The 26,988-nt window shown below is 40.7% G+C and overlaps 1 protein-coding gene across 6 annotated transcripts in view; it reads left to right on the top strand.

Moving 5' to 3' along the window:
* Nucleotides 1-26,988, top strand: part of MAN1A2 (mannosidase alpha class 1A member 2) — a 195,288-nt gene that overhangs the window by 148,258 nt on the left and 20,042 nt on the right. For all 6 annotated transcript variants that reach the window (XM_051857353.2, XM_002715724.5, XM_051857358.2 and 3 more), the window contains 4 exons: nt 274-389; nt 6,057-6,276; nt 16,609-16,781; nt 19,630-19,745. In XM_051857353.2, the coding sequence (XP_051713313.2) occupies nt 274-389; nt 6,057-6,276; nt 16,609-16,781; nt 19,630-19,745 (625 nt within the window). The remainder of the gene's footprint in view (nt 1-273; nt 390-6,056; nt 6,277-16,608; nt 16,782-19,629; nt 19,746-26,988) is intronic.

Here is a 26,988-nt window from a genome sequence, read left to right as displayed (position 1 = left end):
ATATGACAATGTGCAGACTATGTCATTCAGGAAAAAAGACTATTAAACTTGTGAAACACTATCTCCAGAAGAAAAATTTTTCTAGAAAATTGGATACATGTGTAGAGGAAAGTGATTATGGTATATTTAAGTATGTTAAAAATAAGACTGTCAATATAATTTAAAAATTGTTTACTTGTAATATAATCATTATAATGGAAAATTATTATCTTATTTAGTTATCATTTGTCTTCGTTTTCCTCCACCTGTATCCTTCTCTTTCCTCTTTTACAGATCATACATCCGTTGGTGGTCTGGGAGACAGTTTTTATGAATACTTACTAAAAGCTTGGTTGATGTCAGATAAAACAGACCATGAGGCGAGAAAGATTGACGACGATGCTATTGAGGTGATTACTGTTTGAGCATTTTTTTATTTAACATACATATTTGACAATGACTAGGTAAATGTAACCATTTTAGTATATGCATTCACAGTAGTTTGTTAATATTATAATAGAAAAGCCATATGTGAGTATTAAGTTTTTTAAAATTTATGACATGTTAAAGAAAGAATTTAGTGTAGCATATCTACTTAGGAAAATTTAACTACTATATCTACAGAGACTGGAGAAACTTCTGATTTTATATACATTCCATAAACATTTCTCGTGAGTGACCCCATAAATCTATACATTGAGAACCTTATGGATGAATAATTATAATAATGGCAGCACACATATATAATACTTTTTGTGCCAAGCACCATTCTCTTTTTACATTTATAAGATTTTTTTTTTTTTTTTTGACAGGCAGAGTGGACAGTGAGAGAGAGAGACAGAGAGAAAGGTCTTCCTTTGCTGTTGGTTCACCCTCCAGTGGCCGCCGCGGCCGGTGTGCTGTGGCCAGTGCACCGCGCTGATCCGATGGCAGGAGCCAGGTACTTATCCTGGTCTCCCATGGGGTGCAGGGCCCAAGTACTTGGGCCATCCTCCACTGTACTCCCGGGCCACAGCAGAGAGCTGGCCTGGAAGAGGGGCAACTGGGACAGAATCTGGCGCCCCGACCGGGACTAGGACCCGGTGTGCCGGCACCGCAAGGCGGAGGATTAGCCTAGTGAGCCGCGGAGCCGGCCGCATTTATAAGATCATTTAATCATTATCACCATTTTACACATGGGGACCTACCATAAGTCACATGAGGCTAAGAATCTTTCTGAAGACTGCATAGCTATAAGAGGTGGAGCCTCTTATAGAGTGTGGCTGCAGAGCTTGTACTCACTGCTCTGTTGGGTTGTTTCATATGTATACAGCTGCACACCATGCTGTTGTGGCAGTTTAAAATCAGAACAGGACTCATCGCAGGAAGTGTTTATATTGAATTTTTCCAAGCAAAAACTGTGAAACAAAAAAGTATATTAAACATTTAGTTTAATATTGCTTTCTGATGCATTGTATACTCATATCCCTTGAAGGATTTAATTACTTTTAAACAGCTGTATGTTTTAGATATAACAACCCCATTGTGATATAGTCAGTGATAAGTTTTCAGCATTATAATTTTGTTTGTTTAAACTAAGGGTCTTTTTTTTTAAAGATTTATTTATTTATTTGAAAGTCAGAGTTACAAAGTGGCAGAGGCAGGGAGAGAAAGGTCTTCCATCAACGAACGGCTGGAGCTGGGCCAATCCAAAGCCAGGAGCCAGGAGCCTCCTCTGGGTCTCCCACACGGGTGCAGGGGCCCAAGAAGTTGGGCCATCTTCCACTGCTTTCCCAGGCCATAACAGAAAGCTAGCTCGGAAGTGGAGCAGCCAGGTCTCGAACCAGCGCCCATATGGGATGCCAGCACTGCATTTTTAAAAAATCTATATTTTTAAAAATTTTTTAAAATATATATTTATTTATTTGAGAGGTAGATTTACAGAGGGAGAGAGGGAGAGACAGAAAAGTCTTCCTTCTGCTCCACTTCACTCCCCAAATGGCCGCAATGGCTAGAGCTGAGCCAATCTGAAGCCAGGAACCAGGAGCTTCTTCTGGGTCTCCCAAGCACTTGGGCCATCTTCCATTGCTTTTCCTGGCCATATAAGAGAGCTGGATCAGAAGAGGAGCAGCTGGAACTCAAACTAGCGACCATATGGGATGCTGTTGCCACAGGCAGAGGCTTAGTTCACTATGCCACAGTGCTGTCCCTGCAGTCTTTAAGTCTTTTTATTTTTTTTAAAGATTTATTTATTTATGGGGCCGGCACCAATGGTGCACTAGGTTAATCCTCCGCCTTTGGCACCAGCATCCCATATGGGCGCCGGGTTCTAGTCCTGATTGCTCCTCTTCCAGTCCAGCTCTCTGCTGTGGCCTGCGAAGGCAATGGAGGATGGTCTAAGTGCTTGGGCCCCTGCACCCACATGGGAGACCAGGAAGAAGCACTTGGCTCCTGGCTTCAGATCGGTGTAGCTCTGGCCATTGTGGCCTTTGGGGAGGAAACCAACAGAAGGAAGACTTGTCTTTCTCTCTCTCTCTCTCACTGTCTGTAACTCTACCTGTCAAATAAATAAGTAAAAATCTTAAAAAAAAGAAAGTGTCCTGGGGACAAAGGCTTCTCAGTTTTTTAAAAAAATAAGGTTTGTTTATTTATTTGAAAGTCAGAATTACAGAGAGAGAGGAGGGGAGAGAGAGAGCCCAAATGGCCAGGGCTGGGCCATGGGGTGCTAGCACTGATGGCAGCTAAACTCTTCACCCCAGTACCAGCCCCTCCTTTATGAAATCTTTTATTTTGAAAAGTTGGAGGCCAGCGCCACGGCTCAATAGGCTAATCCTCCACCTAGTGGCTCCAGCACCCCGGGTTCTAGTCCCAGTCAGGGCGCCGGATTCTGTCCCAGTTGCCCCTCTTCCAGGCCAGCTCTCTGCTGTGGCCAGGGAGTGCAGTGGAGGGAGACCAGGAGAAGCACCTGGCTCCTGCCATCGGATCAGCGCAGTGCGCCGGCCGCAGCGCACCAGCCACGGCGGCCATTGGAGTGTGAACCAACGGCAAAAGGAAGACCTTTCTCTCTCTCTCTCTCTCACTGTCCACTCTCCCTGTCAAAAAAAAAAAAAAAAAAAAAAAAGTTGACTGTATAAATCAAAATTATTTTCCCCAAATCACCTGCAGTATGTTATATATCCTACCCTTATTTTTTTCATATTTGTTCTTTGTATCCCGTTTCTATTAGTTCTTAAGTCCAGGTTAGGTACCTACCAAGTATTTTTAAATAACAGACTGTTCAACTTTCATTTTGAGACATGATCTAATGTGTGATCTTTATGATGTGATTTATCTTTAGTAACTATTTTGTTAGGAGACAGAGTACATACAAATTGTAAAGTACATGACATATTGAATGCATGGAAGAGAATCGAATGACCCTTATGTTACATTCATTCTAATTTGAAATAAATCATTTTAAAATTTGCCTTTTGGAGCTATTCTACTTAAATTATTCTATCTCTGTCCTACCCTTCTCTACACTTATAGATACCAGTATTTCTGATACCTATAACTAGCTTTCTTATAAATTTTATGTTCTGATCATTTATGTTTAATTTTTAATCTTTAAAATAGTGAACAAAAAGTTAACTTTTTTAAAGCCCCTTTTGGAGCAAGAAAGCAACGCCAATATTGGTGAAAATTTGTTTACTTTCCTTTAATGGAATAACAGTATTGTTCTTAACTGCCATTCAACAGTTTGACATTTTATGCAAGTTGAATTCTCAGGTGTTTGTCATGTTTTTAGAGTGAGAAAAGAGGCATGAGTCTATAAGTGAATTACTGGTATAGAAGCCCTCTCTTTACTTCCTTTTAGCTGTAGCACTAGTAAGTTTGTGGGGGATATGTTTAGATGTGCTGTAATTATAATATAAGAATTATTTTATAATGAACAGAAATAACAAAATGACAGGTATCACATATAGATTTAGAACCAAAATTCTGGCTATAATTCTTTACACATTTATGGAGTATCTTGCATACAGAAAACATGCTAGTATCATGAGATCCATAAAGATAAAAATCTTTGCCTCTGTATTTCAAAAAAAATTTCCCATATGTCCGTCAGAGTACTTACAGCTAGAAAGCAACAATAGCAGACCCTTAGAATCCAGTGGTAGTTCATCAGTGGTGGTTACCAACCATCTCTCATTCCCCTAACAACAGGTCAGATGCAGTTATCTAAGAACACTAATTTTTTTCAAAAAGTAAGAAATATTTATATATAGGAGTACATCTGACAATATTTTCTTTTCTAAATTGCTTTATATAAGGTTAACAAATTTCATATATTTCATACATACTGATTTAAAAGCAAAATGATACTTCCTTTCCCTAAGAACACTGTTCTTTGATAAACTTATTTATTAATTAAACATTTATCAAATTTATACTACCATTTAGGCTTTTTGAAGTAGAAGATGATGAATGAGGCATACTTCCTCCAATTCTTTAAAACTTAATTTTTTATTACGAAGAATGTAAAGTTTTCCAAAGCTGATTGTTGCTGAATTTGTCAGAGAGCAATCCACAATAAAAATAAGGATTAATTCTTGCCTTTTATTGTCAGTAAGAAGTCACAAATTGTATACAGTGGTTTCTTATCAAAGAGAACTGAATTAATGTAATGTTGTACATTTTTCTAGTAAGATACCTTGAAGGTAGAGAATTTATCCTTAACCTCTCTCAGCAGTGTCCAAGAACATAGTCCAAATAAACTCTGTCCTTAATGTGTTTTACTATGAAACTTAAAGACAACACTACTAGTCAAACAATACCCTATACCTTGTGCGGTTGTGTGAGTGCAGCCTGTTGAAATCCTTGCTCAGTATATACTAAGTTGATCTTCTGTATATGAAGGTAATTGAAAATGAAAACTCGATGAAGGGCGGGGTGGGAGAGGGAGTGGGAGAGGGGAGGGCCATGGGAGGGAGGGAGGTGGGGGAGGAGCCACAACAATACAAAAGTTACACTTTGTAAATTCACATTTATTAAATAATAAAAAGAAAAAAGTTCTTACATGCATTTTAAATTGAAATGTGATTTATACTATATATTATATTCAGGTTTTTCTTTTGAGTGAAATTGATGTTCCAGGAGGACAGATTATGTTTATCACGTAGCCTCACTTATCTGTGGCACAGCTTCGAAAACAAATGCCTTATTTCAAGAAGTGAAGAACTGAGGAGTTATAGGGATAAGAAATTAAACTTGTACCCGTTTTTTGTTTAAGATTTATTTTATTTATTTTGATAGGCAGAGCCACAGAGAGAGAGAGGGGTCTTCAATCTGCTGGTTCCCTTTCCACATGGCCACAATGCCTGGGGTGAGCCAGGCAGAAGCTAGGAGCCAGGAGCTTCTTCTGGGTCTTCCAAGTGGGCTTAAGATGTTAGGCCATCTTCTGCTGCTTTCCCAGACACATTAGCAGGGAGCTGCGTTGGAAGTTGAGCAGCTAGGACTCAAACTGGCACCCATATGAGATGCCAACACTGTAGGCCATAACTTAACCTGCTACACCACAGTACCATCCCCAAACTTGTACCAGTTTTGAAAGCTTTATAATAGATAAGGTTGTTTACATAATGGTGCTTTTTTGAAATACTTTACCAAATGGTGTAGTTACATAAAAAATGAGAAATCATTTTAACTAATTGATGAAATTGTATTTTCTTATTAAATTGAATATTCATTCCTTCTTGTTTTTGTTATCTGAAATAGAAAATTGATCTGTAAAGGTTCTTGGGTCATAATTTACAATCATAATCTCAATTGACTGATTTTTATGAATTTTACTTAATTCAAGATGACAAAGCCTATGATTGGTAGTGTTATATAGAAAGGTAATCTTCAGGCCTTGTCTTCCTTTCTACAACTCTGTCTTATTTAATGATTAGGGCATTTGTTCCAGATTATTGCCATTTGTTCACCCACTCCAAAACTTATTATAAATTTTTTCAGTTTCAGAAACTACTTTTATTTGTCTAAAGCCAGAAGGATATAGTAAATTTGAACATTAATGGTTTGCTTCTAAAATCTTGAATATCTTCTCTTTCTTGTAGGCTATAGAAAAACATCTTATTAAAAAATCCCGTGGAGGTCTTGTCTTCATTGGAGAATGGAAGAATGGTCACTTGGAAAAGAAGATGGGGCATTTGGCCTGCTTTGCTGGGGGAATGTTTGCTTTAGGAGCAGATGGTTCCAGAAAGGATAAAGCTGGTCACTACCTAGAACTAGGGGCAGAAATTGCACGTACATGTCATGAGTCATATGACAGAACTGGTAAGAATCTTAATAAGGGTAATTACTTCATTTAAAATTACCTTTGTTTAAAAAAGTAAATCCAGTAATTAAAGGGAAATAAGTAAGTATTTTGTCTTATAATAGTTTACTTCAACATAGTATATCATTTTTATAAGAATTTTAATTTTTAATTTTTGTTTCTGAATTCTGTTTCTGTTAAAGGTTTTCAGTTAATTGTTTTAAAACAACGCTGGTGCCATGGCTCACTAGACTAACCCTCCGCCTGTGGCACCCTGGGTTCTAGTCCCAGTTGAAGCACCGGATTCTGTCCCGGTTGCTTCTTTTCCAGTCCAGCTCTCTGCTGTGGACCAGGAAGGCAGTGGAGGATGGTCCAGGTGCTTGGGCCCTGCACCCGCATGGGAGACCAGGAGTGTGGGGAGCAATTCGGACTAGACTAAGTTACTGGAATTAAGACTTATTCTATGCATCTGCTCTCCCACAATATGGCGCTGGGAGAGAAGTAAACAGCTTCTACACAGCTGCCTCCAGTTCAACCAATAGACTGTAGGACTTGCTCCTGATTGGAGAGCAGCGTACTCGGCGTGTGGGCAGCCGAGTTAGGATTGGCGGAGGAGGACTATAAAGGAGGAGAGAGACGGCATGCACCAGGAACATCTAAGGGGAACATCTAAGGGGAACACCTGTGCAGCCCCCCGAGAGAGCCGGCCGGCGGTGTGCCGCTCCCCTGCGGAAGTGGGGAAAGCGGCCGGGGGAACCGCCCTTCCACGGAGGTGGAAGGGATAGTAGCCAACCCGGGAAGAACCAGCAGCAAACCCGGGGAGGGCCGAGCAGACAAAAGAACAGCGCAGGGTCCTGTGTCGTTCCTCCACGAAGAGGGGGAGCGACATAATGGTGCCGTGACTCGGATATGAAGCCTAGGCAGGGTTTAGTGTCGTTCCTCCATGAAGAGGGGGAGCGACATAATGGTGCCGTGACTCGGATTAGGAAACCTAGGACGGATAGGAAACTTAGGAGGGAAGAAACGGGAAGAAGTGGAAAATACCGGAGAGAGAGACTAGCAAACAGCCTAGGGAAAAGCCGGACGAAAAAGGTGCCGGAAGAAGCTATTGAAAGCCTAGGCATAGACTCGGATACGGACTATGGGGGGAAGCTGGGAGAAATCTCTGAGGTCGAAAGCGAAAGTGAAAGCTAGAACAAACAGACTCGGATGTGGACTGTGGGGAGAGGCCAGGAGAAATGAGGGAGGAGTATTGTTGGAAGAAAGCTTGGGGAAACATACCGGGTAGAGAAAAATGTTAGGGAAATTGAAGCCGCGGGGGGCAGGCCGAGGCGGAGACGAAAGCCACTTTGGGATTCTCAAGTTAGCCCGGGAATAGGGGGCGGAAAGTTGAAACCAGAAGCAGAAACGTAAGCCAGATTGGGATCCGTCTGATTAGCCCGGGGAGCAAAGGACGGGAAGCCAAATCGTGGGGCGGAGACGTGAGCTGGGTTGAATTCGCCAGGCTAGCCCGGGGAACTTGGATTGAATGCTAGTGGTGGAGACGTGAGCTGACGCTGTGTGACTCGCGGAGGCTGCCATGCGCAGAGAGAGCGTGCGGGGCACAAGTAGATAGGGAACGCTGGGCTTAGTGCGAGACCGCGGAGTGTGCGCGCAAAGCCGAGCCGCGCAGATGAGAGAGACGTGGGCTGAAGCGGCTCAGCCGGAAAGCCGCCGAGAAATAGCCTCGGGGCGGGCGCCGGGAGGCCGCGGGGATAAGAGAAACGGAAGTTTAGAAGTAAAATGAGAGTGGGAAGCCGCAGGGATAAGAGAAACAGAAGTTTAGAAGTAAAATGAGAGAAATAGGAATGTTGGCAGACAGAAGTAAAATGGGAGAAATAGGAATGCCCGGAGATAGAGAAATAGAGAAATAGAAAGGCCTCCCCTCAACATGGCAATGAGAAAGCTTGGATTCGGTCTGCCTGATTAGGGAGGCGGTGAGCACCTGCGGGTGGCTAGCAGCTTATGCGCCGCAGGTCACCGAAGACAGGCACGAATTAACATCAATAAGGCCTCCCCACAACACTGCAATGTGAGAGCTTGGACTCGGTCTGCCTGATTAAGTGAGGCGATGAGCACCTGCGGGCGGCTAGCAGCTTATGCGCCACAGGTCACCGAAGATAGGCACGAATCAACACCAATAAGTCACCCCACAACATGGCAATGAGAGAGCTTGGATTCGGTCTGCCTGATTAAGGCGGTAAGCGCCAGCAGGCGGCTCGACCAGAGTGTGAGCCGCAGGTCACCGAACACAGGCACGCATCAGCGCCTAAAAACCTCCTCACAACATGGCGAAGAGAGGACCCGGATTCGGTTTGCCTGATTGATAGGACTTGTAAGAACCTGTGGCAACTCTAGCAAGTAGAGCAGAGTGTGTGCCGCGGGACACCGAAGACAGGCGCGTATCAACGCCAAAAAATAAAAAGAAAGGGGGATCTGTGGGGAGCAATTCAGACTAGACTAAGTTACTGGAATTAAGACTTATTCTATGCATCTGCTCTCCCACAATATGGCGCTGGGAGAGAAGTAAACAGCTTCTACACAGCTGCCTCCAGTTCAACCAATAGACTGTAGGACTTGCTCCTAATTGGAGAGCAGCGTACTCGGCGTGTGGGCAGCCGAGTTAGGATTGGCAGAGGAGGACTATAAAGGAGGAGAGAGACGGCATGCACCAGGAACATCTAAGGGGAACATCTAAGGGGAACACCTGTGCAGCCCCCCGAGAGAGCCGGCCGGCGGTGTACCGCTCCCCTGCGGAAGTGGGGAAAGCGGCCAGGGGGAACCGCCCTTCCACGGAGGTGGAAGGGATAGTAGCCAACCCGGGAAGAACCAGCAGCAAACCCGGGGAGGGCCGAGCAGACGAAAGAACAGCGCAGGGTCTTGTGTCGTTCCCCCACGAAGACGGGGAGCGACACAGGAGGAAGCACCTGGCTCCTGGCTCCTGGCTTCAGATTGGCGCAGCGCACCAGCCGTAGCGGCCATTTTGGGGGTGAACCAACAGAAGGAAGACCTTTCTCTCTGTCTCTCACTGTCTTAACTCTGCCTGTCAAAAAAAAAAAAAAAAAACAGAAGCAGAGTATTCGAGTATGTATGGAATAGCAATGTTTATTTCAGTATAATAAGAATCTACATATTCATTTCAGCTTCTTTAAAATAAGTTACTTAAAAGAAAACAAAATTGACTCTTTGGTTATATTGTCTTGCTTATACATTTGTGAAAGTAAGAATAACTAAAACATAAGAGTAATTGTCTTTAATATAAAATTGGTATCTAGCTTACTAGCAGTTTGTCCATTCACCAGTAATTTCAAAGTTGTTTGTAGCTTTAATTAAAAAATTCTCTTGACATTGCTTTAGAAAAAAATATATAATATTTTCTGAACTCTATTGTCCTTACCCAGAAAAATTATGTGGATCTTAATGGTGACAAAAATTGTTTTGGGGTAGGGTGGAGGAGCTGAAAAAAAAACTTACTGATTTTATGAGTAAACATAGATACGAGTATACAAAGAATCAGTCATAAATATGCAGTATATATTTGCTATTACTAATTTATGAATGGAGAAAGCAATTAGGTTAAAAAAAAAAATCTAAAAGGGCTGGGCCAGCACTGTAGCATAGAGGGTAAAGCCGTTGCCTGCAGTGTCAGCGTCCCATATGGGTGCTGGTTCGAGTCCCGGCTGCTCCTCTTCCAATCCAGCTCTCTGCTATGACGTGGGAAAGCAGGGGAAGATGGCCCAAGTCCTTGGGCCCCTGCACCCACATGGGAGACCCAGAAGAAGCTCCTGGTTCCTTCAAATCAGCGAGCTCTGGCCATTGTGACCAGTTGGGGAGCAAACCAGCAGATGGAAGACCTCTCTCTCTCTCTGCTTCTTCTCTCTGTGTAACTCTGACTTTCAAATAAATAAACAAATATTAAAAAAAAAAAGTCCAAAAGGGCTTCTTAGAGGTGTAGTAGTATGAGAAAGATTGGGAAGATTGGGAAATATCAAGCTAAACCTTACCAGATGTTCTCTGGCTTTAAAAATTTGATTTTGTATGAAATAGTGAATAATGAGTTCCCTGAAAACCTAAAAATTAGTAATTTCTATTTATGATTTTAGAAGTTAAATTACTGCTTTTCTGAACTTAAGTTCTGCTTTAAGGTTAATTTATCTTTAGGTACCATAGTCCAAATATGATTTGCTCAGAATTTATCCTGCTCCATAAATCTGTAAAATTACTTTTATATAATAAGAAACAACTTAAAATGAACTTGTCCTGTAGTTCTTTTGTTAACTAAATTTGGTTCCATTTTTTGGAAAAATATAACTAATGACAGTGAAGCAACTTTATTTTAATGATATATAATACATAACAAGTCAATGATCTCATATACAAACGGAAACTAAATTAAATTGTCATGTTGAGGATATAGCATGTCAATAGTACTCTTAAAATAGAGCTAAAATAGTAAAACACTGAGGACTGGCGTAGATGCTGAGTCTTTTTGTTGCATTAGGACCCATTATTATTAGTCTTATCATGCAAATTTTGACCATAAGTCAAATGATTGAGCTAAAACAATAGAAGTTAATGTAGCTGACATACTAAAAATATGGCATGTCACTACTATCAAAATTACTTACTCCATGACTTCCAGACCCTGGATAGGCAGGGCCTGCACTGTGCCCCTCATAAGCAGGAAGCAGTTACAGAAGAGATGATTTAACGTCCATCAGTTCCCCTTAGGATTAAGGGGACGGAGTCTCTGAGGGGGGAATGAAGTAGGCAGGCATATAGGTTAAAATCGATTAGGTGTATGAGCTGGAAGAACATGCTGTCGCCACGACCCTATGTGACCTCACGCCCTATCTGATACCTTCACCAGGCCCCTGTGTGACCTCATGCCCTACCTGGCCACACCTGAGTGCCCACCAGCCAATCAGATTAATTAACCACTCCCCTTTGGAAGTGGGTTAAAAGCCTGGGACATGGTGTGTCCCCCCCTCAGCAAATTTTCAGCATGTACTATAGTATTAACTATAATCTTCATACTATACATTTCATTTCTAGGCTTATTCATCCTATGTAACTGCAAGTTTTTACTCTTTGTTATAGTCCCATTGTTCTTCTGTTTCTATCTATGTATTTGACTTTTTTTAAGATTCCACCTATAAGTGAGATCATATAGTACTTTTCTTTCTGCTTCTGGTTTATTTCAATTAGCACAGTGCCCTCCAGGTTCATCTGTGTTATAGCAAATAGCTATATCTTGTCCTCCTTTTTTTTTTTTTTTTAAAGATTTATTTATCTGAAAGAGTTACAGAGAAGGAAAGGGAGAGAGAGAGAGGTCTTTCATCTCCTGGTTCACTCCCCAAATATCCGAACAGCTAGGACTGGCTTTTGGCCAGGCCAAAGCCAGGAGCCAGGAGCTTCTTCCAGGTCGCCCATGTGGGTGCAGGCACTTGGGCCATCCTCTCTGCTTTCCCAAGCACATTAGCAGGAAGCTGTCCTGCCCTTTTAAGACTCAGTAATGTTCCTCTTTGTGTGCGCAAACAACTACTTTGTTCATCTCTTGATAGATGCTTGGGTTGTTGCCATGTCTTAGCTATTGGGATGCTTCAGTAATGTGGAAGTAGTGCAGATTATGCCACAAGGTGCTGATTTCATTTCCTGTAGATAACAGAATTGATTTAATTTTTTGAGGAACCTACGTAGTGTTTTCCATAATGACTAGACCAAAGTACCTTCCCACCAACAGTATTACAAGAGTTTTCCTTTTCTTCATACCCTTCGCAACAACCTTTTATTGATATTAGCTATCCTAACTAATGGGAGGCTATATTTCATTGTGGTTTTGATTTGAAATTCTTTGATGATGCTTAGTGATGTTGAGCACCTTTTCATATATGTGTTGTCCATTTTTATGTCCTCTTTGGAAAAGTATCTGTTCAAGACCCTTATCCATCTTTTACACAGCATATTTTTTTTCTGTTAAGCAGTATAAGTTCCTTAAATATATTTTGGATATTAACCCATTATCATATAAATGGTTTGCAGATATTTTCCCCTAATCTTTAGAAAACTGCCTTTTCATTTTGCTTTCTTTGTTGTGCAGAAATTTCTTAGATTCATGTTGTCCCACTTATTTTTTCTTTTGTCATCAGAGTTTTTTATGTGATATCCAAAATGACATTTTGAGGGCTAGTATCAAGGTGCTTTTCCTCTGTGTTTTCTCCTAGGATTTTATGGTTTTAATAAAGTGTTTCAAACATTTAGGTCTTAAATCCATTTTTGTTGATTTTATGTATGATGTAAGATAGAGATATATTTTATACTTTTCCATGTATATATTCAGGTTTTTAAAGTTTAAATATTTATGTTATTTGAAGGAGCTACAGGGAGAGAGAGGAAGGGACGGGGAGAGAGAAGGAGAGAGAATGAGATCTTCTATCCACTGTTTCACTCCCCAGATATTGCAACAGCCAAGGCTGAGTCGCCAAAGCTAGGAGCTAGGACCTTCATCTAGATCTCCCATGTGGGCAGCAGGGGTCCAGCTCCCTGGCCATTAACAGGGAGCTGGATTGGCAGTGGAGCAGCTGGGACATAAACCAGCACCCATTATGGGGTGCCATAAGGCAGCAGCTTACCCACTATATCACAACGCCTGCTCCTTGGTTGCTTTTGAAAACTAGTTTACTTAATTCTAATTCTGAGCTGTCTCTGGGTCCTTGTATCTGTTTTTATTCCAGTATCTTATAAGATGCTAAAAAAAAAGTATTTGACAAAGTTCAACATCTTTTCATAATAAAACCTCTCAGTGAGAAACAGGTAAGGAAAGAAATTTCCTTAACATACTAAAGACCCTATATAATAAGTTCACAGCTATCATAACCAGTGAGGAAAAACTAAAAGCTTTTCCTCTAAGGTCTGCCAGAAGGCAATAATGCCTATTTTTGCCACTTTTATTCAACATAGTACAGAAAATATAAGCAACGGCATTTATTAAAGACAAATAAAAGACATCCAGATAAAAAAGGAAGAAATGAAACTGTCCATATTAGCAGGTGGCATGATCTGATATGCAGAACTGTTAGAACTGATAAATACATTTAGTAAAATAACAGGAGTACAAAACCAGCAAACAAAGATCAATTGCATTTTTTTTCACCAATAAAAATACTGTTGGTGTAGTGAGTAAAGCCCCTGCCTGCAGTGCCAGCATCCCATATGGGCACCGGTTTGAGTCCTGGTTGCTCCAGTGTTGGAGACCTGGAGGAAACTCCTGGCTCCTGGGTTCGTCCTGGCCCAGCCCTTTTTCCCCTATTTTGGCCATTTGGGGAATTAACCAGCAGATGGAAGACCTCTCTCACTGTGTCTCTCTCTCTTCCTCCCTCCCTCTTTCCCTCTCTCTCCCTGCCTCCCTTCCTTCCTTCTCCCCAACTCTGATTTTCAAATAAATAAAATCTTTGAAGAAAAAGAAACAATGTCATTCTGAAAAATAAGTCAAGAAAATCCTGTTTATGGTAGCATCAAAAAAAACTATAATACTTAGAGTCCAATTTAATCAAAGAAGTGAAATATCTCTCTACTGAAGACACAAATAAATGGAAAGATAACTCATGCTCATGGTTTAGAAGAATTAATTTTGTTATAGTATCTTTATAATCCCAAATAAGTTACAGATTCAGTGCAGTTGCTACCAGAATTCCTATGGCATTTTTCACAGAAATTGAAAAAGCAATTTTTTTTCTTTTTCTTTCTTTCTTTTTTTTTTTTTTTTTTTTTTTTTTTTTTTTTTTTTTTTTTTTTTTGACAGGCAGAGTGGACAGTGAGAGAGAGAGAGACAGAGAGAAAGGTCTTCCTTTTGCCATTGGTTCACCCTCCAATGGCCGCTGTGGCCGGCGCACCGCGCTGATCCGATGGCAGGAGCCAGGTACTTATCCTGGTCTCCCATGGGGTGCAGGGCCCAAGCACTTGGGCCATCCTCCACTGCACTCCCTGGCCACAGCAGAGAGCTGGCCTGGAAGAGGGGCACCGGGACAGAACCAGCGCCCCGACGGGGACTAGAACCCGGTGTGCCGGCGCCGCAAGGCAGAGGATTAGCCTAATGAGCCGCGGCGCCGGCAAAAAAAGCAATTTTAAAATTCATAAAAGATCCAGAATAACCAGAGTAATCTTGAGAAAGAAAAATAATGTTAGTGGCAATACATTTCAAATCATATTGTAAAACCAAAGTCATCAAAACATTATAGTATTGGTGTAAAAACAAACACAAACTTATAATTTTAAAACCATGTTTTAAATGCCAAATTTATTTCATCCTGTGCAAGACCTTATCAATAAGCTGAGTAGAAGTTCTCTTACCAAATACCATTAATCTGTTGGTTATTCCTAATCTCAGATCTCTTTGAAGAGTGGGCCAAAGCTCTACCCACACACAAAATTTTACATATAATTTCAGTCTTCTTAGAAGCAAGTTTCCTTCTTCCAAAGCTTACAGTGGAGTTCATGACTCTCACGTGAAGAATCTCAGCCTGAGTTTTGCTGTAGTTCTCTAAGACTTAGCAGTAATAGAATTTGGTTATTTTGAATCACTTGCTTTGCTTTTAGTAGGACTCTCTGCTGTCACCACAGGGTTTGGCTTTCTGTTTTGGAGGGGAAGGGTAGGTAAGAGGTGGTCTACTTTCACTTTCTTTGAGTTGTGATGATTTGGAACTTACAGTGCCACCTTGGTAATGCTGAAACTTGGCCACAATTATAGCATGATTTTATTTATGTTCCCTACTACTGTAGTTCTTGTGTTATTCTTTGTTTATTAAAAAATAAAAGTAAAAATGTTTGTTTCTCCAAAGAGGTGAAAAGACATCAAAACTTGTAACTTTAGTGAAAGGTGGCAGCTGAGAGTTTTGTGACCCCAGTATCCCAAAGGAATATGTTCTTGTATCACTATTGCCTTTGTTTAAGGGAGGGATGTGTGATAAGAACGAGGGTTGTAGTTCTGTGTTAGTCTGTTGTATACTGCTATAACAGGAAACCTGAGAGAGGGTAGTTTATAAAGAACAGAAATTTATTTCTTGCTACTGTGCAGCCTAAAGTCCAAGATGAGTGTGTCAACATTCAGTGTCTGGTGATGGCTGTCTTACTGTGTCCTCGTGTGGCAGAACGCATTAAAGCAAGCTAAGTGAATTCTGCTTGAAGCTTCTTTTGAAGACTTGAAAGGCACCCTCATGGTCTAATCACCTCATAAAGTCCCCACCTCTTTAGAGATTTGTTTATTTAGAAGAGTTACAGAGAGAGAAAGATCTTCCATGTGCTTGTTCACTTCCCAGGTAACCACAATGACCAGGGCTGAGCTAAGTCAAAGCCATCATCCAGGTCTTCCATTGGGTGACAAGGGCCCAAGCACTTTGGTCATCTTCAGCTGCTTTCCTTAGGCCACAAGCAGGGACTGGATCCAAAGTGGAGCAGCTGGGACACGAATCGGTACCCATATGGGATGAGGGTGTCACATGCCATGGCTTTACCCACTACACTACTATACCGCCCCAGGCCACACCTCTTTATACTGTCATGTTGGCAACACAATCACTTCATAGCAGTGTCCTTAAAAACTCTTTTGTGTAGTGTTGAATTATAGTCTGAATGGAAATCATATTGTTGAAATGGATGTATAATGCTTTGATTGTCAAACTTATTGATAAATAGGCAAGTTAATGGTGAAATTCTTGGTGGTTGGCATTTTGAACCTCTGAGAGATGGGGCCAGGTGGGTGGGCTTATGGGTGAAGGAGAGTATACTTTTAAAACTGTGTTAACTATTAAAGGATATTGTTTCTTATATATTATAGTTTGCTTTAAAAGTGTATATGTAATTCAAGATTTAAACTCTAAAATATTTTCTTATGTGTGTATTATAGCAAAGAGACTAAAATTATCTTGCCTTTTTGGGAAAACAATTTCTGCACAGTGTGATTGTCTCTATGATTTAATTTTGGGCCACAGTAGGACTATATAATATGCTTGTGTCTGGCTTTGCATTTGTATCCGATGAATTGCCAGACTTTACTTGGTAGAATTAAATTCAACTATGTTGATACACATTATGCTGAGAAATATTTCATGTCAGAATGATAGGAATATTTAGAAGTCTTTTATAAGAAAACCAAATTTGGATCTTTGAAAGTAACTCGTTTTGCAAAACAGCAACAATATAAATAAAACAGTCAACAAAAAATACTTCATGCCCTGTTCCTTCAGGGGAGAAGAAAGCTCTTGCAAGCCAACAGAAATGCTTTATTTTGCTCATTCATTATTTTTGTCACATTACAGCCTTAAAGCTAGGTCCTGAGTCATTCAAATTTGATGGTGCAGTAGAGGCTGTGGCTGTCCGGCAGGCTGAAAAGTATTACATCCTCCGTCCAGAAGTAATTGAAACTTATTGGTACCTATGGCGATTCACTCATGATCCCAGATACAGGCAGTGGGGCTGGGAAGCAGCACTGGTAAGTAAATCAATATTGCATTTTATCTGCAAAAGTGTTGAATCAAGCCCCCCTGTTGTGCCATGTGTCCAAATGTGAGTTATCTTATTTTCAGTTACTGTAGGGCAATCTTCATTTATCTGTTGAAGAAAGTCTATCAATTTAAGTTTCATGAACAGTAAAAATAAAGCTTGAAGTCCAGTTTTGTTTGCTATCGGGGCTACTGCCCTGCTAGTATACACTCATTATTCTTATTGAATAACTATAAGGGGTCATTTATAAAAATAAGTAGTTTAAGTTTCTTTACTGTCAACTTAATGTTTAATCATTGGAAAAAAATGAAAAATATCTTTGTAAAACTGCCAAGTGTACAGCTTTCTTACTAACCTCACTTTATGTTATGAGTGATTTCTTAGTGGGTCACCCAAAAAGGATCAATAAACTGTTAAAATGTTTCCAGACTGAAATATAAAATTTGTACGTACTTGAAATTAGAGATCTTTACTGGTAAATAAAGGAAGTAAAATACTAGTTGTTCAGGCAACCCCCTGGCTATCAGTACCTGAGTAGCTGTGGACATTGGCCTTTCATGAAAATATGGCTTTTCACCCACTAGAGTGGGGTTTTTTTTCCTCTGAGATTTAAAAATTGTGATGAATAGTGCTGGTTTTGAATATTTACATTCAAATTGTTTGATTTGAACTTGCAGTCTAGATAGAATAACTAAGGACATATGGCTGAGGTTTGTAGTGCTAGTCAGTTTCACAAAGGAATGTTCAGTATCTGTTTTAGGGCAGGATGTATACCAGTTTATATAAAGAGAATGTTTCACCACCATGGCAAAGGGGGAAGAAAGTTAGAGCCATTAAGTGGACAGCCTTATTATGTGCCAAGTCAAGAGCACTCAACTTGGATTTAGTTGTTCAGGAATAGACACACACATGCATAAGGTCACCCAAATTTTTCAGTAATTTCTATCAGTTATTGTGTAAGGATTCTCATATAGAAGCAGTGATAGAAAGTCCTTATCTAAAAAAGCCCTTCAGATCTCTTCTTTTTTCCTACCCACAAAAGCTCCCTAACTTACAGAATTTGTTACAGAACTACTGGGGACAATTAAAGTTTTTTGAAGGGGAAGGAAAACTAAAGTCTTTTGCAGTGAGGAGTAACAAAACAAAAGGATGTCACTGCAATCTACAGATCAGTGGGTCTTGGAAACCACTGCAGTAATCTAGGAAGAACATGATATCTTGAGCTAAGTGAGGACACTTCTATGTTATTTGTCATTCAAACCTATGTAGTTCTTCTGGACTTTAACAAAAAGAGAATATTAATGTAAGCAAGGTAATTATACAGAATAGGAACAGATGCTTGTTTATTTGATGCTGCTTTTCCCTGACCCCTTGGATCTAGAATTGGGAACATCTACTAGTGTAACTGTGCAGGAGGGTCCTGGCAGTTGAGAATATAGGACTTTCAAGTCAGATTCAACATAGGACTACTTTACCTATCTATTTCTGTTATAGAAAATGGTTTTTGATTTATGTAAATATTAGCAAGCCACTGCTAACAACAGAAGTGTGTCTCCTACTCCTAAACCACTTGATAACAATGGACCATTTTGAATTAAAAATAAGGTTTTAAGTATACACCATTGAACCTGGTCTATTTTTTCAGATATGTTCAAAGATGCAAATATATATATGTGTGTGTGTGTATACATATATGTGTGTATATATATATATATATATATAAAGAAGTTTAACATCACGTCAAGCAGTACAGCATAGTAGTTAATAACATGGAACAAACTATTCTGTGCTGTTTTCCCATCTGAAGAATGGAGCTATTAACTTCATGGGGTTGCTGTGAAATTTTAATATTAGTATATCTAAAGCTCTTAGGCAGACCTTCGGCATATAGCAAATATTTCCTAGTGATTAGCTCTTAACATTATAATTGTTATTAATAATATGCGTAAAAAGATGTATTTATTTATTTATTTATTTGAAAGGCAGAGCAACAGAGAAGGAAGAGAGAGATCTTACAGCTGCTGGTTCATGCTGCAAATGGGTACAACAGCCAAATCTGGGCCAGGCTGAAGCCAAGGGCCAGGAACTTTATCCTGGTCTCCCACATGAGTGACAGGGGCCCAAGTACTTGGGCCATTTTCCACTGCTTTCCCAGACACATTAGCAGGAAGCTGGATTTGGAAGCAGAGGACCTGGGGGATGCCAGCATCACTGGTGGCACTAATTTGACTTCTAAATTTGACATCTCATTTGGGAAAAGCAAGATAATTTTATAAGACCAAAGAATTTTGGAGAGGGAGAGGTTCTGTAGGAAACAGACTGTTTCCAGTATGAGTTAATTTTTCCTGTATGAAAATATTCCTTTTTAAAAGTTTATTTATTTATATGAAAGGCAAAATGATATAGAGGAAAAGCGAGATAAAAAGCTTCCATCCTCTGGTTCCGTCCCCAGATAGCCACAAAGGCCGGGACTGGTCTAGGCCAAAGCAAGGACCCAAACTCATCTGAGTCTCTCACCTGGATGGCAGGGGCCCAAGTTCTTGGGCCATCTTCTGTTGTTTTCCCAGGCACGTTAGCAGGGAGCTGGATTGCAAGTAGAGCAGTTGGAACTCAAACTAGCACTCCAATGTGGAATGCTGCTGTCTGAAGCAGTGGCTTAACCCACTGTGCCATAACACTGGCCCCAGTATGAAAATATTTTTGTTTGATAATGTATTATTCATAAACTATCAAATCTTCATATATATATCTCTATGAACTTTTGTCTTTGGTCTTTAAATTGTCCTTCACAACTTGTAATTCTGTGGAATTTATTCTTTGTCTGATCTCTTCCATAGGCTATTGAAAAGCACTGCCGAGTCCGTGGTGGGTTTTCTGGGATCAAGGATGTATATTCTTCTACTCCTACACATGATGATGTACAGCAGAGCTTCTTTCTTGCTGAAACATTGAAGTAAGTACATTATCTTTTTTTTTTTTTTTTTTTGACAGGCAGAGTTAGACAGTGAGAGAGAGAGAGAGAGAGAGAGAAAGGTCTTCCTTCCGTTGGTTCACCCCACAAATGGCCGCTACAGCTGGTGCGCTGCGCGGATCCGAAGCCAGGAGCCAGGTGCTTCCTCCTGGTCTCCTGTGCGGGTGCAGGGCCCAAGCACTTGGGCCATCCTCCACTGCCTTGGAAGAGGAGCAACTGGGACAGAATCCAGTATCCCGACCGGGACTAGAACTTGGGGTGCCGGTGTCGCAGGCGGAGGATTAGCCTAGTGAGCCGCGGCACTGGCCAAGTACATTATCTTTTAAAATTTTTCTGTTGCAGGCTGAGTTTCTGCATGGTCATTAGATAGTGAATTATGACTATATGAAGTGTTACACTAAATTATTTCAGTTGTCCTTTTATGTAATTGGTTCTGTAAATTTTTATCTGCATCTCAAGAAGAATGAGTTAGACTATAAAGAGATATTTATCAAATAACTATTTATTTAGTATCTTTGTATTTATTTTGTTCTTAGCTCTTTATTTACATTAGAATCACCCAGAAGTCTCCTTAAAGCACAGATAAGTGGCCTATACCTACAGAAATTCTGTATGTCTGGGATTTAGCACACTTGTGATTTGAATTTTATCATAGATTAGATTTGAGTATAAGGTCATGTAAATAGTTTTTTTTTCTTTTGTAATTAATAGGCTATCTATGGAGTGATAACTCTAAAACTGTAAATGCATTTTTCCAATAGTCTTTCATTTAGTTTTTGTAGCATCTTACTTGAATTACATATTACTATAGTACTAGTATAATGCTAATTTAAAGTCTCTTTTAGTCTTAAAAAATACTTTTTTTCGGGCTGGCGCCGTGGCTCACTAGACTAATCCTCCTCCTTGCTGTGCCGGCACACCGGGTTCTAGTCCCGGTCGGGGTGCCGGATTCTGTCCCGGTTGCCCCTCTTCCAGGCCAGCTCTCTGCTGTGGCCAGGGAGTGCAGTGGAGGATGGCCCAGGTGCTTGGGCCCTGCACCCCATGGGAGACCAGGATAAGTACCTGGCTCCTGCCATCGGATCAGCATGGTGCACCGGCCGCAGCGCGCCATCCGCGGCAGTCATTGGAGGGTGAACCAAGGGCAAAAGGAAGACCTTTCTCTCTGTCTCTCTCTCTCACTGTCCACTCTGCCTGTCAAAAAAATAAATAATAAATTAAAAAAAATACTTTTTTTCTGATATTCATATACCATTTCCTTCATGCCACTCTTCTCAAAAGCTACAGTAGTTTATTTTTCATTTCTTTTACTTGCACATTCTACCCATAAACTAACCTAATCTCATTCAGATATTGCATATATTAAAAGTTTGTTTTTCTGTATTTCTTTTTTTTCTTTTCTTTTTTTTTAAAAGATTCATTTATTATACTTGAAAGTCAGAGTTTCACAGAGAGAGGAGAGGCAGAGAGAGAGAAAGAGAGAGAGGTCTTCTATCCGATGATTGACTCCCCAATTGGCTGCAATAGTCGGAGCTGTGCCAATACGAAGCCAGGAGCCAAGAGCTTCCTCCGGGTCGCCCACGTGGGTGCAGGGGCCCAAGGATTTGGGCCATCTTCTACTACTTTCCCAGGCCACATCAGAGAGCTGGACAGGAAGTGGAGTAGCCGGGATGTGAACTGGCACCCATATGGGATGCTGGCACTGCAGGTCAGGGCTTTAACCAGCTGCACCACAGCGCCGGCGCCTGTTTCTTTGTATTTCATGGTCTTATAATTCATTGTTCATGCTGGAATGCCTTTACTCTATCAATTAATGCTTCTTTCTCATTTACAAATTTCATTTAAATCTCACTTCTGAAGACTGACTTTTTTTTAAAAGATGTATTAGTTTTTTGTATTTGTAAGGCAGTAACAAGAGAGAGAGACAGAAAAAGGGAGGGAGAGCAGGAGGGGGAATAAGAGAGAGAGAAATAGATAGACAGACATTTTCCATTTTCTGGTTCCCTCTGCAAATGGTTATGACAGCCAAGACTGGGCTAGGCCAAAACCAGGAGCCAGCAACTCCATCTGTGTCTTCCACGTAGTGGAAGTAGTTGGGCCATTTTCCACTGCTATCTCAGGTATATTAGCAGGAAGCTGGATTGGAAGCAAAGCAGTTGAGACCTGAACTGGCACTCCAATATGGGATGCCAGTGTCACAAGCAGTGACTTAACCCACTATGCCATAGAGCCAGCCCTCCAGATTGGCTTTTACAGTTCTCAAATGCTTTGTTCTAGACCTTGGTAACTCCAGCACATGGCATGGGGCTGGAAATAGATGGCGTGCTACCCCCACCTCTTCCATTATCTTTATGGAGTATCACCAGTTACTTTGGTTACTTTTGCCTGTCAAGCTCAGGCAGAATCCTTGTTAATACAGCAGTAGTCTAGGTAACCTGTTCCTTATATTCACTTCCAGAAAAACATATGTTCGAATTAATAAAAGTGAAAAATGTCACACAAGAGGACATAGCAGATAATTGTAACAATACCTGGTCTAAAGAAATTATCACAATTGAGTACTACATTCAGCATTGAGCTTCCTGGTAGCTAAAGCAAAAAAAGAATCATACTGTACAGTGTCATTGTCAACTTTGGAAGTTGGGAGAGCATTTTACTTTGACAGATGAGACATAATGTTTCATTCTGCTACATTATACAATGACTTAAGTTGCATAACCGATAAAAATAACTAAATGATTAAGTAAACCATATCATATTACCCTTTTCAAAACTAAAGATGATTGAATGTTGGCAATTTTATGTGGTTCAACCTAATACATAATGGTAAATAATATATCTTAAAGCAGTGATGTTAAAGAAGATGCAGAAGCCAGATATACTCTTAATATAAACTACTCTATAAAAACTGATCACATGCTACTAAAAATACAATTCAAAAAGTTATTTCTGTGAGGATTTTATAACTTATTATAAAGGTAGAGCTGAAGACTTTATGGTGCCGGCGCCGCGACTCAATAGGCTAATCCTCCACTTAGCAGCGCCGGCACACCAGGTTCTAGTCCCAGTCGGGGCGCCGGATTCTGTCCCGGTTGCCCCCCTTCCAGGCCAGCTCTCTGCTATGGCCAGGGAGTGCAGTGGAGGATGGCCCAAGCGCTTGGGCCCTGCACCCCATGGGAGACCAGGATAAGCACCTGGCTCCTGCCTTTGGATCAGCGCGGTGCGCCAGCCACAGCGCGCCGGCTGTGGCGGCCATTGGAGGGTGAACCAATGGCAAAAGGAAGACCTTTCTCTCTGTCTCTCTCTCTCACTGTCCACTCTGCCTGTCAAAAAACATTTTTTTTCTCAATTATCAGCTTTTGTCAGAAGCTGAGTAACATTTAACTTGATTGTGATATTACAGAATCATTAATGGGCAACAGATACATGTTTTAGCTATCAGAGATGGCAACTAATTGGCATAGCACTAACAAAGTAATATTAAAAACTCTGTTTTTAAGTCCAGGACCATTTGCCATTTGTGTATTGTCATGGATGCTATACTAATAAGCCAAAGCTATAGATTTTTTTTTCCATGGAAAACAAGGGGCCATGTCCTCTGCTTCTCTTGTACCCCTCAGTAATTCCTAATTCATTTAACATATACACTGATGGCATGACAGAAGCTGTGTAATGAGGAAGGTCAGAGATAGATTCCTTCAAAGTCTGTTCCCTTAAAACTGTCATACAGAAAATAAAACACGAGCAATATTTGTGATATATTAAACTTTAAATATATTAAATGCATATAAGAAATGTTAATGAAATGAGAACCTTTTAGAGGAAGAAGAGTTTGCTTAGGCTGGAAAGCATAAAGGAAGACTTCATGGAAGTGGAGAGATTTAAACCAGACTTGAAGACAAGACGGCTTGAATAGGATGAATTGATATTCAAGGGAGTAGCTTTAAGGGGAGCAATGAATATTGAGAAAAAGATGAAGGAGTTCTACAGGTGGAATTGCCAAGGCTTAGTATCTTGTTAGATTTAGGGAGAATCTGCACGAAGGAAGAGTCATAGATAATAAAGTTTCCAGTGTGGGTCACTAAGGATTATGATATCAAATTTCAGAAGAAATAAATTTTCAAGGAAGATAATGAGTTAGTTCTGACATATGTTCCAAAGAGATAGTTACAGATACAGATCTGAAGCTTTTGAATATTAGGGGAAAAGAAAGCATATATCTGATCCTTTGAAGAGAGCCTCCTTCTGAAAAATGACAGAAAATTCTAGTTTAGCTTGGAAAAATAAATACACGCATTTATCCTCCACTGTCTCTTAAAGGCTATTCAAGTGATTCTAGAGGACTAAGAAGATAGAAAGGACAAGGACAAAGAGAATGAGAAAGAAATCAACAGCAGACAAGAGATGGCAGCATGTTTTTAGAAGGTAGAACACAGAGCAGAGAAAGCTGAGTTACAGGGAAAGTTAATTTAAGTTGTTACTTTAAAGCTGAGTTCTGTGCATCAGGGAATGTTAATTTAAAGCAGGGTAGAGTTGAAAGCTATGGAATTTTGAGAAAGTTTATAGAAAGAGTAGTTTGACCCCCCCAAACCACCCTGCCTCATCTCTGTCCTAAATAAAACTAGAAATTTCTTATCTGAAGAGGTTGAACTTTGGAGGTTCTTAACTTAGGGATAGTAGAAATAGCTAAAAGTAGGTTAGAGGGGCTAGCGCTGTGAAGCAGCAGGTGAAAGCCCTGGCCTGAAGCGCCGGCATCCCATATGGGCGCCGGTTCTAGTCCCGGCTGCTCCCCTCCGATCCAGCTTTCTGCTATGGCCTGGGATAGCAGTGGAAGATGGCCAAGTCCTTGGGCCCCTGCACCCGTGCAGGAGACCCGGAAGAAGCTCCTGGCTCCTGGCTTCAGATCGACGCAGCTCCGGCTGTTGCGGCCGTCTGGGGAGTGAACCAGGGGATGGAAGACCTCTCTCTACTGCTCTCTCTGTAACTCTGTCGTTAAAATTAATTAATTAATTAATTAATTAATTTTAAGAAAAGTAGGTTAGAGATCCGAGAATTCCTTTCTAGGAAATTTGATTAGCTCACAAGAGAAAACAAAGTATAGCTACTGATATGTAAGTTTCCCTCAAGAAATAGCCATGTCCTCATGTATTTGTACCACCCGGCCTATAGTTTCCAGTCAGCATTTTGGTGCTGCACTTTTTTTAAAATAAAGATTTATTTATTTATTTGAAAGGTAGAGTTACAGAGAGGCAGAGGCAGAGAGAGAGAGGAAAGTCTTCCATCCGCTGGTTCAGTCCCCAGATGGCCGCAACAGTCGGAGATGAGCCGATCGAAAGCCAGGAGCCAGGAGCTTCATCCGGGTCTTAAGTGTGTTCAGGGGCCCAAGGACTCGGGCCATCTTCCACTGCTATCCTAGGCCATAGCAGAGTTGGATCGGAAGAGGAGCAGCCAGGACTAGAACCGGTGCCCATATGGGATGCCGGCGCTTCAGGCCTGGGCGTTAACCTGCTGCGCCATAGCACCGGCTCCAGTGCTATAATTTTTTTTTTTTTTTTTTTTTTTTTTGAACAGGAAGAGTGAACAGTGAGAGAGAGAAACAAGGAGAAAGGTCTTCCTTTACTGTTGGTTCACCCTCCAGTGGCCGCTGGGGCTGGCGCACTGTGGCTGTGCACTGCACTGATCCAAAGCCAGGAGCCAGGTGCTTTTCCTGGTCTCCCATACAGGTGCAGGGCCCAAGGACTTGGGCCATCCTCCACTGCACTCCCAGGGCCACAGCAGAGAGCTGGACTAGAAGAGGGGCAACTGGGACAGAATCCGGTGCCCCGACCTGGACTAGAACCTGGTGTGCCAGCGCCACAGGCAGAAGATTAGCCTGTTGAGCCGCGGCACCGGCCCTGTGCTGTACTTTTAATGTTAGCAAACACTATTGATTTAGGAATGTTTATTAAAGTATAGATATATGAAATTTGCGCATGTTTATATAGGGTTGTTATGCTTTGATTTTTTTAGGTTTATTTTAAAAGTAAAGTATGAATATAACAAGATAATTCAATAAACACATCCCAGAACTGGAGGGCTTGAGTTCCCAGCTTGAAAGAAATGATCAAGATCATAGCACAGTAAATAAAAACAGACCCACACCAAGACATGGCCACCATGGAATTTCAGAACCCCTAGGGAAAGGAAAGCTCTAACAGCTTCCAATGAGAAAGAGAATAAAAGCCTTGCAAAAATGATATGGAGTAAGAGTCGCTTCAGAATTCTCAAGAACAGTTGTGAAGGCTAGAAGCTGTGGAGCAATTCATTCAAAACTGTGAGAAAAAATTAATTCCAACCTAGAATTCTAAGTTTTAACCATGCACATCTCAAAAATAAGCTTGCACACATTCTTTTTCAATTAGTTTTTGGAGAATAGGCTTCATCAAAACTGGGTCTATACCAAAAAGAAACATATGGGTATGGGAACAAGTGAGAAAGTAAAGTAATAGCATAATCCATTTAGGTTGGGTAAGATGGAGACTCTGGAAGAGACTTCTTCAAGATGATTGTATCTCCTTATTTTGAGAGGAGATTTATAAAGAGAATTGTAAGGATTTAGATGTGTTATTAGTAATAAGTACAGGTGAGACTGCTTATGAGGGGAAGAGTTATGGAAGAAAGGAAAAGCCATGAATAGCTTTCAGTTAACTTGAAATTTCTTAAGGACACTGGTTTGGAATCTTGATTGTAAAAACAGATTAATAATTCTCTGCTACATTTCTATAATCGCAAGAAAGAGAAATACGTTCTTTGATAATGACTTTGTTCCAAGAATTATCTGTTCATTGACTTTAGTGGAATAGCAGTTCATCAGAGTCCCCTTAAGCTAAAAGAATTGCAGGGAACAGAGAGAGAGAGAACACCTGGACTCCTGGGATCAGTTCTCTAGCAACAGTCCTGGGATTGTTTAATAAATATCTCCCATCTGGATTCCATGTATAGTTTTATCACTTCATGTCATTTACTGTCACAAATTAACTCCTCTTAACAGAAACTTTTAAAGAGTGTATTATTTTATATCTGTAGCACAGTGTCTACACTTGGTCACCTAGCTCTTGTATTGAATCGTGGCTTTCATTGCATCTCAGTGCAATGCTGTTGCATATTTGATTGAAGGTCTGAGTAACTGAGAAAAATATACATATTGAGGATTCATTTCAACCAGTTTTTCTGAATATATATATACCAG

This window comes from Oryctolagus cuniculus, chromosome 7 (genome assembly GCF_964237555.1).
Source record: "Oryctolagus cuniculus chromosome 7, mOryCun1.1, whole genome shotgun sequence".
In the NCBI taxonomy this organism is placed as follows: Eukaryota; Metazoa; Chordata; class Mammalia; order Lagomorpha; family Leporidae; genus Oryctolagus; species Oryctolagus cuniculus.
This window is presented reverse-complemented; position numbering and strand designations above follow the sequence as displayed.